Here is a 16,320-nt window from a genome sequence, read left to right on the forward strand (position 1 = left end):
TCAACGTTTTAATCCACCAACGGAATCACAAAACATGTATCACATTAGTTATAATATTTATAGTGTTTAGGAAAGTGATTATCAATAGATTAGAGTGCAGTTGTTGGAGTGCAGTGTGTGTTTCTGTGTGTGTGTGTGAGAACGTTATCACAGAGGTATACACATCTCTAGAGTTAGCACTTGGGGAACGGTTTTATGTGAAAATAGTAACCATATATTTATTTTCAAAATCCCCGTTCAGTAGTTACCGAGCTTGCTCGTTATTTTGGAAAAACAAGGTTTGGTATGAAAAGGGCCCGAGACTTAGTGCGTTTAGATCTCTGCGTTCAGCCAGTCTCGAAAAGTATTGTTGTTCTGGAGTCCCCAAAGTTGCTAAGCCACAGAATGTCTGGATGGGTTTTTTTTTTTTTTAAAGCCGTTGAACCATGCAGTAGAGATGGGGGGCTGGGGGGGCGTGTATAATGGCAAGCGGTGCTTGGGTTCTTCCTCGGTGTGGCCACAGCAGCGGGGGGAGGTGATAGAGGGTTCTGGGTGGCTCTTTGGGACTGCTTTGCACATACTCAGTTTGTAGGACGTGCTCTCTTACCCCACAGGCCTAGTCAGGGCTGGGAGCTGTAACAGGGAAGAAGATTATAAAGGACGGGTGCTAGGCAAGAGACGTAGTTCTGCCGTATTGCTAGAATACAGACACAGCATTCCTAAGCCTGGAGCTGCTATGAGGGTGTCCTTTACTGAGGAAGGAGGAGCACAGAATTCCTGGGCACCCAGCTTGGGACGCCACGGTCCTTGAGGCTGGGAGGGCCACCCTGGACCTTCCTCGGGGAAAGAGTGAGACCCACCCCATTGTGAAGTCACCCGGCTTGGGCTGTCTCTGCTCTGCTGTGAAAAGTGAAAGTTGGTCAGCATTTCAATGAAAAGAGTCACCGGAAAACATTTCTACTCCATTTTCTAAAACTCAATTTTCTCAGAGAAATAAGACAAACTGCCTCTAAAAAGAGGCCATGGTAAGAGTCTAACACCCAGGAAAGCAATTTGGGAAGATTCCTTAGTATATCCTGACCTTTTCCCCTCCCCGTGAAACCATGTATCTCACAGGTGGGTGTCCAGCCACAGTTCAAGGCCAAGGTCATAGGGGCCTAGAGAGCTTCCAAGGTGGGTGGGTGGGTGGGCAACCCAGGCCCCAGCCCAGCCCTGCCTCAAGCGGCCAGTTTCCTCTTTCTGGGCAGTCCAATCCAATATAGAATGGAGTTTCCTGGGAAGCAAGGGCACACGAGGAACTTTTGAATGTACCAATGGCATAAAAAGTATATATATTTTTATGACAACGAGCAAGTTTCAATTGGTTGACAGAAATGGCGAGATGTGACGTCAAGGGACACTGGTTAGAATGCCAAGGCCGGCTGGGGGGGGGGGGGCGCTGGGGGGAGACAGGCACAGAGAGACATTGGGATGGGGCCCAGGAGACCTTGTTCCCCTCGGGCCCCCGTCGCGGGCGTCCTGGGACAGCCAGGTCCATCTGGCTCTGAGAGAGGGCATGCCTGGACAGGGACAGGGGGTCCGAGCATAGTGACCCGGTGTCGTCCCCGAGCGACGGAGGCCCAGGTCGGCCTCTCTGCGGGGAAACCACTCAGGCGCCCCCGCGGAGCCGGCGGTTCAAGCTGCTGAGGCCTCCTTGGCATTATAACCAGTGTCCCGGCCCTGGAGCCCTGCCTGTCGCGACCCCCGGAAGGGGGCGCGGGAGGGAACCGCGCGGCCCCGGGGTGTTGCAGTGTAGTCGTCGGTCTCGGAGAGAGCAAAGCTGCGGCCTAGAACTTCTCTCCGCAGCTCCTACGCTCCGGGCCAGGGGAGCAGGAAGTTGTTTCTGCGGGGAAGGAAGACAGCGAGCTCGGAGCTGGGCAGCGGCTCTGGGCACGGTGCCCCGCCATCCCACGCCTTCCCGGCACCGTGAGGGCACCCCCTTCCGCCAGGCACCTTGCACACCCCCTCCATCTCTGGGCTCAGTGCGCTACCCCTCTCCACTTCACCAGATCCCGTGCAGCGCGCCCCCCCCCCCCACCTGGCACCGCGCCCCTCCCTCCGCCGGACCCGCGCCGTCCGGAAAGCCGCCGCGGGGTCGCCCTGGTGCGCGCCCTGCACCGGGGGAAGCCCGCCGCCTTGGACCCCGAGCCCTGTCCCGGGACCTCGTCTAGAGCTCCGTGGCACACGCTGGCCCCTGCAGTGCCGAGCCCGGCGACCCTAGCCGCTCTCCGCGGCGCGCACGGGTCTGCGCGCAGGCCAGAGGCCGTCGGTCCGCCCGGGGTCCCCGAGTCGGGCCCGAGCCTGCGCGCGCGCCCCGCTGCCCGCAATCATGGCAGCCGGAGCCTCGGAACGCAGCCGCCGAGCGCGTTCTGGCAGCCGCCTCGGTGCCAGGGCGGCGGGGCGAGCTGGGGCCAGGGCTCGCGCCTGCCCGCCCCAGCAGCCGCGCGGCCCCGGGGCGCGAAGCCGGAGACGGATGGGTCCTCGCGGCGGTGCCCCCCTGGCCGCGCCGGCAGGCGGGCGGGGCCGCGGGCCGGGGGCGCGCGGCGGGGAGCGCCCGGGGCGGCGTGCCCGCGGGGGCGCGCACGCGGGGCTGCGGGGCGAGGCGCGGGGCTCGGGCGGCGAATCCGCTGCTCGCGCCTCCCGCCCCGCCCGCGCGCGCGGGCCCCGGGAGGAGGGTGCGCGGCGGAGGGGGGAGTCGGGGAGGGGCCGCGGTCCGTCCTCGCCCGCAGCGGGCACGGCCGCGGCGGGGGGGGGGGGTGGGGGGCGGAGGCCTCGTTGGTATTCTGGGCACAGCCGAAGACTTGACCTCCCCACGGAACAGAGGCGCCCGGGCGCGCGGGCACGGCCGCTGTCCCCGGGAGGTCTTTCCTGGCTGCGGGGCCCGTAGGCGCCTTGCTTCCCCCCACCTCCCGGTCTTCTCCTCTCCGGGTCCCCTGTACCCCCTCCCCCGCCCCGATCCGGCGGCGAAGGGGTGGGCAGGGAAACGCGCTCTCTGGGACAGGTGCCAACTCCGAGACAAAAGACATAAAATAGGCGGCAACGTGGGAAGCGCGGCCGGCGCGCTCGGGCGGGGACGGAGGCGCCGCGGGGGCCGCATCCTCGGTGCCGACCGGGGAAAGTTTGGGAAGTCGCCGCGGCGGCTTCGCAGCGGCGGGGGACGCGCGGGCCGGGCCGCCCTCCGCGCCGCGCTCGCCCTTTCCGCGCCGCTGCTGAATAATTCATGGCGCGGCCGCCGGCCATTAGCATGCACCGGGCGCGCGGCGCGTCTGTGCCAAGCCGCCGCCGCCGCATTCGGCGCCCGGGCCGAGCCAGACGAGCGGCCGCGCGGCAGCCGGGCCCACGCTGTCCCCGCGCCGCCCGCCCGCCCGGCGGCGCCCATTGTGCCCGGCCCGCGCCGCCGGGCCGCCCGGAGCCCGCCCGCGACCCGCAGCGCGCCCGACGACCCGGCCCTGCAAGTTCGGGCCCGCGCCGCCCGCCCGCCGGGGAAGCACGTGAACTTGGAGAAAGTCCCGGGGCGCGCCGGCCCGGACCTCCGCGGCAGGGCGTGGGCGCCCCCGGCGCGGCGCGCTTTCGTTTTCGTCCCGGACAAAGGTCCCTCGAGGCGCTAGTCTCGGATGCGGAGACCGGGTTCTGCCGGCCGCTCCTCCCGAGAGGTCCGGTGGTTCCGTACGGGCAAGCCGGAGTCACAGAGGAGGAGCGGCGCGGTGCGGGACCGGGAGAGTGGGGCCTGGCCGTGCGCTTCGCCCGGCCGTCTCCGTCCCGGAGCCGTCCCGCCCTGCGAAGAGTTGCGGGAGATGGCACCGCGCTGCTCTCTGCGGTTCGCACGCGTGAAGGAGGGAAGCGTTTGGGACCCAGGACGCATACCCGTCGCTCGCCCGGGGCCTGTGCGGTGTGGGCACCACAGCACAGCGCTGGCTGCGTCCGGGCGCGTTCCTCCGGCAAGGGCAGTCGACCTGCGAGTCCCGGGGTCACCATCGGGTTCCGGGCGACTCCTGAGGATGGTAAGTGCATTTCTCACTTTCGCTACTTAGTGAGTATTTAAATATTAATGAAGGAATTTCTAAGAAGAGCCTGTAGGGCAGGCCTTCCACAGACGGAGGAGGTTGCTCTTGAACCTGAAGCCTGGCCAGCTTGGCAAGAACTCCACGGGGCCGTCATTAAAATGCAGGAACTTGGAATTCGTGAAATACAGCTCCTGATCTCAGGTGTGCGGACCGTTTGCCAGAGAGAATTTTGTTGAACGCATAAAGTAAATAGTGCTGGCAGGCGTCTTAAACAGAATAGAAGGAAAAGAGAAAGCATCTGTTTTTAGGTTTGATGCGATTGGAAGGGTTATTTGGACGCTGGGATCGCTTTTTTTTTCTTTTTTCTTTTTTGGAAAAATTGACATCTTTCATTCCCTCCTACATCAGGGAAATTGTTGCTTCTCATTTATTTATTTATTTATTTATTCATTTATTTATTCCTTTATTTATTCTTTCTTTCTGCTGGTCAAGCATTTATGGAGAGCCGATTTAGGGGGCCCTCAGTCAAGCGTTGGCAGCCGCTGGGCCCAGCAAGTGAAAGGCCCTTGTGTGGAGGCTCTTGTTTATGGTGGCATAAAACGAAAAACAACTCATAACTTTTCGTAATAAATCCCCCTTTATAGGTGGCTCCCACACAGGCCCAGCCGGCGGCCCTGGGGAGTTTGTGGGGAGCGAGACATGGGTGAAGGAATGCGCGTTTGCCGTAATTACAGGGTTTTAAGGTAACGCTGAAATTAATTTCTTCAAAGTTGGCTTTCAGAAGCCAAGGCGGTCTCCACAGGCCAGCACTGCCCTCATTGCATTTTCGTTCGTTGGTTCTGGCCATTTGGGATTTTCAAATGCATACTTGCACTCTCATATACCTATCCCGTTAAAGTGAAACCCATGGGGGGGGGGGGGCGGACTGAGCCAGCTTTTTAACACCATCGTATCACAGGTGTGATTTCCCCTCTGCTCTCCCCATCTTATTGATGTGGTTTGGAGAACCTCGCCGGGTCCTTTGACCACAAAATAATGGGCAGTGGGGGCCTGTTTCCATAACACCCCAGAGTTGCAAGCTGGCTCCTGAATGCCGTGTTTCCGGGAATGTGGATGGAGGCCTGAGTAGCCCAGGCCTGCCTCACGACAAGCTCTCCCCGGGCTGCCTGGTTCCCTAGAGCCCAGAGGAAAGAGGAGACCACCTCAGTAAGATCTGGCCAACCCCGGCACAGAGGCTGGAAGTTTGCTTCAGTGCTGTAGAATGGACCCGGCGGCCGTCTTTTCTGCTAGGCCCTCATCTTCCTCTCCCGAGCCACCTCCCCACCTCCTCCGTTTTGGATTTTTATTTGACTTTACGAGAGGCAGTTAGGAGCCGTGAAACCCGGGTGGGCCCTTCAGGAGTGATCTCGGGGATGGGGGCGCAGAAATGGAGCTGCTGCTTGGCGTCGGCGGTGACCGGGTTAGTAATTAGAAAGAGCTCGAGTTCCATCGGATCCTCGCCTGCAGAACGCAGGAGATGTTTTCCCCAGGTCCACGGAGGACCTGTAACGCGTCTCACGATGGGCAGGAAGGTGTGGCCTCCTGCTGAGGCTCCTAGGGAATACCCCAGGATTAAACCAGACCCCCGAAGAAGGGGTATCCGCTGCTCCCTCTCCGTGGGCCTATGGGAGCTGGGAAAGGCTGAGCATCCAAGGAGGCACCCCCAGGGCCACTTCGTGGGGGCTTGCTATTTGTCAAAGCTGCCAAGGCCCATCTCCCCCGCCGACGTGTGCCCCTGGCGCATGGAATGTGATGGGCTTGAGAGTGTCTATAGTAAACATTCCCCCCCCCCCCCGCCCCCGCCCCCGCCCCCGGGAAGAGGCACTATCTCAGCACCAGCGCTGTCCTGTCTTGCCTTTGTCCTTGATTCTCAGAGCCAGCCCAGTTTCAGTGGAGGCTTGGGCCCCCACCAGGGGCTTCCTACCATGTTGGGATAGCCCATCCAGGCACGTTTTATTTTTGAGGACATGCACACCAAAGTCAAGGTTCCAAAAACGAACTGGCGCCCGTCTGGTTTTTGTCACTTCTGGATTTAATAGGAAGAATGTGCTAAGCAGGGGCATAGGGACTCGTGGACTGTGGTGGGTGAGTGGGAGGATGGCCCTGGTAATTCCATTTTTGTTTTAAGCCGGGGCCAGCCCTGTAGTGTTTTGTCACCTGTACTTGGGGCTGTGTCACGCCCAGCCTTTGGCCGCTGGAGGCCGAGATCCTGGGTGATGGGTCTCCAGGGTGCTGGTGGGGGCCAGCTGCTCAGCACAGGCAGTGTGTGGCGAGGAGGTCTCTGCTGTGACCAGGTTGCACGCACCACCTGAACAGGCGCAGACGGCAGTTTGCTTTGCTCAGTGGGAACAGCCGGGAGGTTTACAGCAGGATGACTTTGGGCTCTGTGTGGTTTGCACCTGATGGGGCCGTCTGTGACCCAGTCTTGCTTGCTCTCGTCCTCAGAAGGGTGTCGGGCCAGGGCCTGTTCTGCCCTGGCGTGGATGAGGCCTGAGTGGAAGGCAGTCCCTGGGGCTGAGAGAGGGTCCGGAGGGTTTTGCCTACCCTGCTGGGCGCTCTCTCTGAACAAGCACTCCCTGCTGTCCAGGGAAACCAGTGTTTGGGGAGGGAGGGAGGCCCTTGCGGGCCAGCCAGGAAGACAGCTTAAAACCATCATGCTTGGTATTCGTTGGGCTTACACGGTGTGCTTGCACATCTGGGGAGAAGGGAGGATACTCTTGCAGGCACCCCGTTAAAAGGGGGTGTCCCGGCTCACATCGGGCAGCTCCAGTCCTGTCCTTGCCCCTGGCTCACTGTGTGACCCCGGACAGGGCATATCCTTGTACCCCGAGTCCTGTACCCCGAGTCCTAGAGCAAGAGTAATAAATCCCACCCCGGAGGGTCGTTGGGAGCGTCCAGGCACCGTGAATTCCACAGAGCACGGTTCCTGGCACGTGGCAGGGAGCCATACATGGCTGCTGCTGTTGTCATTGTTATTGTTGCAAATGGTCATCGCCATTTTTATTGCTAGTGACGATTATATGTTTGAGTTTCTAAGAAACGGGGAGTCCGGTTTTGGTTTCTCTAGAAAGGGCACCTACAAGTTCACTCCCCCGCCCCGCAGGTGGTGGTGCAAATGAACTTTGATATTTCCTATCTGGTAGACCGCGAGGAGCTTGCAAATAGGGCTTTCCTTCCCACGGGGACCTGGCTAGGATGCACTGGGGGCACTAGAGGAGGGGGCAAGGCCTCTGGAGGTCCCGGGACGTGCTCCCAGAGGAAGGAGTGGAACCTCCTCCCCGCCCCGGGAATGGCATTTGAGGAGGTCACTTGGGCGCCGACCCCAGGGTCTGACGTGTGCCCCTCACCTATTCAGGGTCTGGGGGAAGAATGAGGGCAGGATGTCGCGACTCGGGGGTCCAGAGTGGCCACAGCAGCTGCCAGCATCTTGCTGGCAATGCGGCTGGCGATTTGGTGGGAGGGTTTCACCACTGATGAGCTAATTGCTTTTTGGCCGAATACAAGCATACGTTCACCAGAACACTTCGCTGAGGAGAATCTTGTCTCTTCGCTGATGGTTCAGGAAGACCCAGCGAGATTGGCCTTGCTGAAAACATGTTGTCCGAACAAGAAAGGAGCCTGGGCGTCCTGATGTTATGTGGCTGAGGACCGAGAAAAGGCAATAACTGTTCTCAGGCAGAGACAATGGATCTTTTATACGAAATGCTTATTTCCAGGGCTGACCAGTGTCCCGTTGGCTTGGGCCGGCAGAGCTCGAGTATCTGGGTATCACAGGCCCTCAAAACCCAGTCAGGGACCGAGATTTATAGAAAGGGAAAAGAGAAAGCCCCCTGACCCATGGTTCTTGGAAAATCCAGCGGGAACGTCTGGCTTTCTTTGTTGAGCAGAGGCTAACTTTCTCAAGTTTAATTTTTCCCTTCTGTGATCTCTTTCTCAAGGGTGCGAGGGCACATTTGCAAGCACCGGAAAGGTGGCCAGGTTTCCGGGTGTTGGATGGTGGGGGCTGGAGGGACCCTCCCTTGGGCTAGACCCCGTTGGGCCTTTGTCTGCTGGAGGTGATGGGTAGTCCAGGGCAAGTGAGGAAAATCGGGACTGTTCGAGGAAGGGTCCGTTCCCGGAGGAGGAAGCCATCGAGGGCGATTTTGGGTAATATTTGTGACTTTCTGGGGCCCTTTACTCCTCCCAGAATCCATTCTCCAATGAACTCGGGAGGAGTCCGCAGGCTGTCAGGGAGTCCGGCCTGCCACGGGTAAGCCGCACGCTAACCCTCACGTACCCTCGCTGGCCGGAGAGGGTGTGTTTGTCACTCCTGACAAACCGGCCCGGAGTCAGCACTGGACGGACGTTTTCTGAATTACTAAAATGAACAGAACTTCCCTCTGACGCTTATCCAGCATCCATCTCCCTCTTCCTGCTCTGTGGGTAGGGTCCAGCCCTGTTCCTGCTAAATCGCCAGCCTCGACGCAGCCAGGAAGGCGCCCTGAGAAGCCAGGCCCGGCTCCCAGGCTCGAGTTAGGGGCTCGGAGGAACGGATCCGCCTGGGGCCGGGAATGAGAACGTCTTCCTGGCGTTGGGGGGACGTTGGAAAGGCTGCGGGGGATAATCGGCCTGGGCTCCCTGCCAGCTGAGGGGGTCCTCGGCCTGGACGCCCCTTCGAAGCGGGTGAGGACAGGGGAGGGAGTGGCCCCAGTCCGGGTGAGGGATGAGAGTCTGCTCCCTGCCAAGCTTCCCCTTCCCCCGTGAGTCTTTGTTGGCAGATGATAATATTTGGCTTTCAAAAAATGAAGTTTCGTTTTTTAAAACTGCTTTTGCATCCCCCCCTTTTTTTTTTTTTAATTTTTTAAATCCTGGGACCGCTCAGCTGTGGTCTGTTTACCCTGACCCCCCAAAATGCTCTGAAGAGATCTCTCTTTGCGGGGGGGGGGGGGTGACCAAAACAACTTCTGAGGCCGTGTGGGTGGGATTGGTAAAATCTAAGTGGGAAACACTGGAATGGCATGGCATGAGGCAGAAAACCCTCCCAATACAAGCTTTCACTCGGTGGGGGCGGCTTCAGGAGTCAACGCTGGACTGGGAGACAGTCCTTGCTGTGAGATTCCAGATGGCAGGCTTGTTTGCATCGGATTCCGAATGGGTCAGAAAGCCGTGTGGCCGCCGTAGTGGGGCCCTTGAACACGCGGCCGGGCCTGCTGCCCCGTCCGTGGCCGAGAGGTGGGTTCTCTGAGTAGACCTGTGAGCCGGAGAGGCAAGGATTATTATTTGTCAAGTGATTGGCGGTTGTGGTTGGAAACGTGTGCCCGGGATGTACGAAGTGAAACGGCCTTTTTTTTCTTTTCTTTTCTTTTCTTTTCTTTTCTTTTCTTTTCTTTTCTTTTCTTTCCTTTCCTTTCCTTTCCTTTCCTTTCCTTTCCTTTCCTTTCCTTTCCTTTCCTTTCCTTTTCTTTTCTTTTCTTTTCTTTTTTTAAGGGAGGGATAGAATTTTCCTTCCGAATTGAAACAGGATTGTTGTCCCTGATGCCTTTGGCTTCTAAGGCCAGGGCTGGGTTTTTCGGTGAAACGCCCTTCCTTCATTCTGGGATCTCCAGTGGCAGGAAGAGCGTTTAGCTGAACTATTTACCTGCTGGTTTGGGGCTCTTAAATCTTGATTCGCCTTTCATGTATTTCACGGCGATATTTACATTCAAATCAGCCTGTTATAATTACATTTTAAATTATAATAAAACGGTGGTGCGGGGCTCGAGTGTTCCTTATCTTGGAACGTCAAGAGACTGCGGCGAATCTCAGGCAGGTTGTTCGTCACGTTACCCAGACCTGCCCGGCCACCCTGACTGATGTGTTGTGTCCTGAGACCCACGCTGGCTGCAGGCCTTGGGGTGGAGGCCGTTCTCTCCTGGGCATCCAGCTGGCGCAGCAGAGGCCACTTCTGGCTGTGGCGATACTGTGCCAAGCTGTTCCTGGAATGGAATCCCCGGCGTTCCTGGTCAGGCGCGTGGCATCAGAATCCTACCTGCTTTGTCTCTGGCATCAGCTGTCGAGCTGGTCACGTGGCGGTGTGCGTGAGACCAGAGCCCGAGGACCAGAGGGCTCCTCCTGGGCTGCTTCCTTCCTGCTCAGTCGCCTCGCCCCCCCACCTCCTTCTTGGGCACCACCGGATCCGAGCTTGAGCTCCCATCCCCGGTTGCTCAGGTGTCCAGACAGCCCCTTACTCCCAGGCGCTGCTGACACGCCCATGAGCCGAGGCGGCAGGCCCGGCCACGGTCAGTCCACGCTGTACCCGCCCCCCTGCCTGGGGAGCCCCCATCTCACCCTGACAGCCCTGGGGCTCCCCAGGCACAGGGGCGGCAGGTGCCTGGCCACGTAAAGGGCCGAGGGAGAGACTTGGGCAGACAGAGTGGCCGCGCGGACGTGGCCCGGCCGCCTTCGGCGGAGGCCAGCGGAGTCTGATAAATCTCCGAATAAGAGCACCCCGTTAAAAACCCTCAGGCCCGCTGGCCAGGTCTGAGGGCTGGAGCACGGGCACGCTTCGCCTTTGCCCCGTGTGGTGGCCAGGATTGGCTTTCGTGGGGCCGAGGGGTCTGCGATGGTCTCAGAGGGTGTGGTGACGTGCCTGGACCCGACCTCATGGCAGCCTCGCGGCCCCTCTGGGCAAGGTGGCTGGCTGCCCGGCCCGGTGCTCGGCCCTACGTGTGCGTTATTCATTCCGTCGTCCGGCAGCCCTGAGTGGTAGGAGCCGTCCTCCCTGTGCCTCTTGTGGCTGGGGAAACCGAGGCCAGGAGAGGTGGCACGGCCCCGGGGTCAGGTGGCCGCTCGGACACAAGGCCGATTCAGGGCCCGGGCTCCGGGCCGAGGTGGCACGGCCTCCCGGGGCATCACTGGGACGGGCTCACTCGGTGGCCGGGCCCGGGGAGCTGGCCGGGTGGGGGGGGGCCCCCCTCCCCGAGCCCAGCCCCCCGGGGAGCACGCCGGGTGCCGGCCGCCGCCTGCTCCCCCTCGGGCCCGGCGCGGGAACAATGCGGCCTCTGTGCCCGCGGCGGGCCCGGGCCGCCCGGCCTCCGGAGCAACATGGCGCCCAGGGCCGCGCCGCCTGGCCACGGGGAGGGCTGGCGCCGGGGCCGGGCCGGGCCGGGCCGGGCCGGCTTCCCCGTCCTCCTCGGCCGGCCGCTGAGTGGCCAGCCGCGCCTGCCGCCTCCTCCCTCTCCCGCTCGGCCGCCCTCCCCCCCGCCCGCCTGGTGGTGGGTTCGGGGGTCCGGCCCACCCGCCTCTGCCACGTCTGCCATCCTCCCGGCACCCAGGAGCATCTTTCAAAAATTCCCGGTGGGCGGGGCCGAGCCGCAGCGGCCGCCTCTGGCCCCCCCTCCCCGGGCAGCCGGTGCCAGATGAGAGCAGGAGACAAAAGTAGCATTTTCCTCGTCCTCCTGGGCTGGCGGCAGAGCCTCCCCCAGCACCACTTGGCTCCTGGCGGCCCTGCCTCCGGGTGCCGGCGTGGCCGAGGCCCAGGCTGCGCCGGCCGGGACCGAGGGACCGACGGACGAGGGTGGCCAGAGAGCAGGATGCGTGGGGGCCCGTCGGACCCGGGGCTGGCACCCGAGGCCGGCCTCCCGGCCGGCGGGGCCCACCCTCCCCCTCCTGCCACCGTGCCCGGCCGGCCCAGGGGGGCACCAGTTCCACCCCCTTGCTTTTGAGCAAGCTCTCCGTCCTTCTGCACCTTGGGTAAGTCACCTTCTTCCCTTCTCTTTTGCTGGAGACGAGCCGAGGGCTCTGCCATCTTGTGCTCGGTGCCTGTTACGTTTCCTTCCCTCTAATTGGTTATCCGAAATTCAAAATTCTATTTCCGACCCCCTCCTCCCCCCCCCCCCCCCCCCCCACCCAACCGGTCTTCGGTGAAGTAAGCCTTTCCGAAACCTGCAGGGAAAATGCAGAAGCCGGGCCCATTTGTTTTTAAGATCCAAAGCTATAGGCTTTGGGAATCACAATAAAAATGAATGTTTGTTATTTTACAGTAGCCGCGTGCTCGATTGTAATTGGAACGAATGTTTCAGGAGGCATTAATAGGCACGGCCTACTCGTTCGTGCTCAGTGGGGTCGGTTCGTCGTGGGGGTCTCCTTACTATTACTGTTATTACGATTGTCTCAGTTTTTGGTGGTGCCAGGAGTGGCCGAGAGAAAAAACACCAAAGCGCCCTCGCTCCTCCCTGCAAACTCCTCGGCAGGCAGGGCTGGGCTGGCATACGGGAGGGTGGGTTCTGCATTGAGAAACAGAGGCCCTTTTATTTTATCCAGCATCTTTAATGCTGCCGTGTCCACAGTTTAGGGATCCTGTTCTTTTCTCCCTTTCGTTTCATTTTATTTCGGGTGAGGAGGGGAAGAAAAAGAAGGCCCTTTTCGGCCCTCAGCTCAGCATGGGGAAAATCTTTTAGGCTGTTTGGTGCTTTGTTTTTTAAACACTTATTTAAGCCCGGGGATTCCGCCTCACGGCGCTGCGCCCAGCGCATGACCGCCCTGCCCACAGACGGTGCGTGGGGTGCACGTGGGCACGTCCACCAGACGGACCCTCGGGGGGCCTGAGTTGTCCGGGGCCGGCCTGTGCCGGATCCCATCCTGGTTTCCCATCTGCAGAGCTGTAGGCTGAGCCACTCGACTGGCCGGGGCCTGAACCGTGGCCAGCGGGGCTGGGAGTCCCTGGAAGACCTTTGCGTCCCCAGGCCACACTGCCGCCACGGTCCAAGAGCTGAACTCCGTGCTTGCCCGAGTTCCTGTGATGGTCCCCAACCCTTCAGAACTGCTGAACCTTTTCATTTAAAAGGTGGGCTTTGCAGAGTTCAGCTGCGAATCACCTCCATCCTCCAGCAGGCTGACGGAAGTGCCCACAGATGCAGCCTGGGTTCCCCCCCACCCCCCCCCCCCCCCAACGTTTGGGGGTAGCTGGGGTCTTGATTTATGGAAAATGGAAAATCAGGCCCAGAAAGTTCTGAATTGCAACTGAGAAGAAACTTCCCATGTAAATACATCTTTGTTTTCCTAATTCGGAGGCGTTGGGCCCTGTTTGTGTGGGTCTGAGCAGCCGGCCGGGGCAGACACGACCACGTATGAAAGTGAGCTGAGCTCACACAAGGACTATTACGGCTGCTTTTGTTCTTAGATTAGACAGCAGTCGATACGGGAGGTTTGGGGCTGTAGAGACAGGCGTATATAGCAGAGATCATTAAAACATTTCCACGATTGTGAGCGTAGAACGCCACATTCTGCTGCTACAAGCCGGAGGGTCATTCCACACGAATATTTAGCAAGCACCGAATTAGACACCGGCGACAAAATACGAGTCATAGGAAAAAACCAGAGTGTCATAAATTCTGACGCGAAAGAGTCGAGAGTGGAGAGAGGTGGGTCGGGGGGAAGGAGGGGCCGTCGTTTTTAAAGAATTTATGCTTTTGATAGTTGCCCACGCCTCATCCCCCAAAATTTTATTTTTTGGTGTAATCAGTATAGGTAAATAGGCCTGGAATCCCAAGTCCTGGAATGACAGTCTGATTTCCTTGAACATGACTTCATCTCCTTTTTGGAAGTAAGGGCAAGTAGCATAAAATCAATTAATTTCCGCAGATGAGCATTTTCATCCTGGGTTAGTATTTTCCACCGAGATTCTGTTCACCTAAAGGTTGTAACGTATACGCATAACACGTTTTCTAGCAGAGTGGGGTGGTTATGCGTAATCGGTGACCATCTTTGTTTTTTCAACTTGGGTAATAACATTCTTCCTCCTCCCTCCCCCCCCCCCCCCCCCCCCCCCCCCCCCCCGTCCCCAAGTCAGGAAAATGCCATGGAATCTTTTGTGTCCTGAATCAGGCAAAATATCAGCCTTCTTCACGGCACCCATTTCTTCTTGGCTGTTTTTTTTTTGTTTTTTGTGTGTGTTGTTTTTTTTTTTTTTCCTTTGGGAAAGTACCACACAGAGCAGTCAGTGTTCCTATCATCGCTTCTATATAAATTCCACTATAGGCTGAAATTATACATTCTCACAACACAGATGGGCTGGTCTGTCATTACGACTGCTGGGTCCTTGTTGGAACACACAGCATATTTCAATTGTGGAGTCGACAATTTCAAAGAACTGAGGTCAAAATAAACAAGTTGCGCTCGTGTGGTGAAACGGTGCCCTGAGCAATTCGGTAGAGGAAACACCCGCACCGTCATTAGATGATAATTTAAATTTTCGTCTTTGTCTTTGCCTTTTAAGACTCCAAATGCCCTACGTTAACGGACCTTAAGTGCTTTAATTAATTACCAATTTTTATTTTGTGTGGCAGCGTGAACGGGGTTAACGCTAGATTAAAATTCAAAATTACGGGGTTTGGGACTTTAGATTTTGAGATCTTCATGAAATCTCTAGCTGTTCTGTATAGGCTGACATAAATTTATTTGGGGATGTTTATGAAAAATCACATAATAAATATCTTGCCTGGTTTAAAGGTACGTTTAAATCCCTCCCCACCCCCCCCCCAAAAACATTCAACAGGTGAACAGCAAAGAGTAACTGTAAACTTGAAAAAAAAAAATAATCTCACCAAGATAACGAGGTGCAGAATTCATTGGCCATCAGCACACGTGAGGACAGAGAAGTTTTACGGCCACCGTAATTTGAAAACGGTGACTGTTTATTTTGTGAATTTGCTCACGTTATGATGTAATCGGTTCTGAGGGTTCTTCCCCACGCCCCCCTCCCCCGCCTCATTTTCAAGTGACTGCTTCTGCTTTTTCCGAATTTTGGGTTCAGGCTCTGCCCTTCCCAGCCGCTGAGGCCGCCTTCCCTCGCTGCCGAACCTGAACGAGAGAGACGAGAGACACGGGTGCTTCCTTCCGCCGTCTTCTGCGGGCTCCCTGAGGCTCCTTCCATTCGTTAATAGAAGTGCTTTGTTGTGGCTTGTTTATTTCAAGGAAAAGTACCTGTTGGTGGAGGTGTTGGGAAATAACAGGAAGAGTGAAAAGCGGATGAAATTTGCCGGAGCTCCTTGGGAGCTGCTTTCTCTAATGATTCTGCTCCCACCTCTTGCTGCGTTCCCGTTTGGTCTTTTAGCCTGTCCACCCCTGTGCCCGCATCAGACCCGTATTTACCAGCAGCTCCGAGAACGTGGCTGACGCCGGTCTGGGTGCCCTTAAAGGTCGGCAAGGCAGAGCAGCCCCTGCCCTGCGATTCAACGGCAGAGAAGCGAGGGTGATGGTGGTTGTACTGGGAGCAGTGCGCGCCCAGGGCGCCCGCACCACGCTGGGCACCTTTCCCGTTCGAGAAAGCAGAGTACAGAGGAGCGTGAGCTCTGGGCCTGAGGCTAGGGCTCAGACCCAGTCGGTTTCGTTTCCTGGCTGTGTTGATCCAAGGCAAGCCATTTCGTCTCTCCGTGGCCCCATTTCGTCTCTCCGTGGCCCCATTTCCTCCTCTGTAAAATGGGCGCAGTAAGTGTCCCCACCTTGGAGGAACACGCACAGTGCACGCTTAGCACGGCGCTCGGTTCACAGAGAGCACCCCATACCTGCTGGCAGTCCTTGGTTTATTTCTGAGTCTCAGAAATGCCTGCCGGGCGGGGGTTCTCGCCGGCTCCATTCAGCCAGGGGAGGCGCTGGGCCCGAAGCGGAGCCCTCGCGTTCAACTAGCTGGTGAAGATTGGGATGGGGTTCGACCCAGGCCTGCCGTCCTCCAAAGCCCATCTTCGTTCTGCAGGTCCCCACAGTGGTCAGGTGGGGACCGCAAGCCTTTGCCAGCGTGTGCGCACCTCGGTGTGTGCAGGTAACACACACAGACGTGTCCTGTGCACGTGACACGCGTGCGCACACGTGTCCTGCCATGCAACCCACGTGCCTGCACGTGTCCTGTGTGTAACGCACAAGCACACGGCGTCCGGTGCACGTAACACGTGTGTGCACACGTGTGTCCTGTGCCTGCCACACCGTGCACATGCGTGTCATACGCATGTAACACGCGCGCGCACACATACACGGTCCTGTGCTTCTCTTGGTGTGTTGGTGGTTTCCGGAGGTGGGCTGGCCTTTGCAGGCACCGTGTCTCCTCGAGGCAGGCGCTCTTCGTGGCTTCTCAGTGAGCCATGGAGCCCGTGGGCCACCCCCGGGGACACCCGCCAGGCGCTGCGCTGCCCCACCGTGATGGGTCATTGTCCCCAGCCCGGGGCGCCCACCCGGCTCCCGGGAGGTGAAGGAAGGCCCTTTGGCCGGGCTGGCTGCACTCTGGGACCTGGCCCGGCAGGGCACGGGC

At 58.7% G+C, this 16,320-nt stretch overlaps 1 protein-coding gene and 1 long non-coding RNA gene across 11 annotated transcripts in view; one reads left to right on the forward strand and one right to left on the reverse strand.

Moving 5' to 3' along the window:
* Window positions 1-16,320, forward strand: part of LOC113602680 (collagen alpha-1(I) chain) — a 65,161-nt gene that overhangs the window by 21,830 nt on the left and 27,011 nt on the right. For 3 of the 10 annotated variants that reach the window (XR_008288909.1, XR_008288910.1, XM_053199517.1), the window contains exon 1: window positions 2,694-4,019. The exons of 2 other annotated variants lie outside the window; for them this stretch is intronic. Coding sequence is in view for 4 of the 8 variants with exons in the window: in XM_053199517.1 (XP_053055492.1) it covers window positions 3,239-4,019 (781 nt within the window). In the remaining 4 variants the exon portion in view is untranslated. Of the gene's footprint in view, window positions 1-2,691; window positions 4,020-9,486; window positions 11,772-16,320 lie in introns of those variants that run through there. 5 more of the 10 variants (XM_053199518.1, XM_053199515.1, XM_053199519.1 and 2 more) reach the window with 5 other exon arrangements.
* LOC113602682 (uncharacterized) lies at window positions 14,693-16,230 on the reverse strand. The gene is made up of 2 exons (XR_003424159.2): window positions 15,171-16,230; window positions 14,693-15,002 (listed from the first exon to the last, which is right to left on the reverse strand). It is a non-coding gene; the product is annotated as an uncharacterized LOC113602682 (long non-coding RNA).

Source organism: Acinonyx jubatus, chromosome B4 (assembly GCF_027475565.1).
Source record: "Acinonyx jubatus isolate Ajub_Pintada_27869175 chromosome B4, VMU_Ajub_asm_v1.0, whole genome shotgun sequence".
In the NCBI taxonomy this organism is placed as follows: domain Eukaryota; kingdom Metazoa; phylum Chordata; class Mammalia; order Carnivora; family Felidae; genus Acinonyx; species Acinonyx jubatus.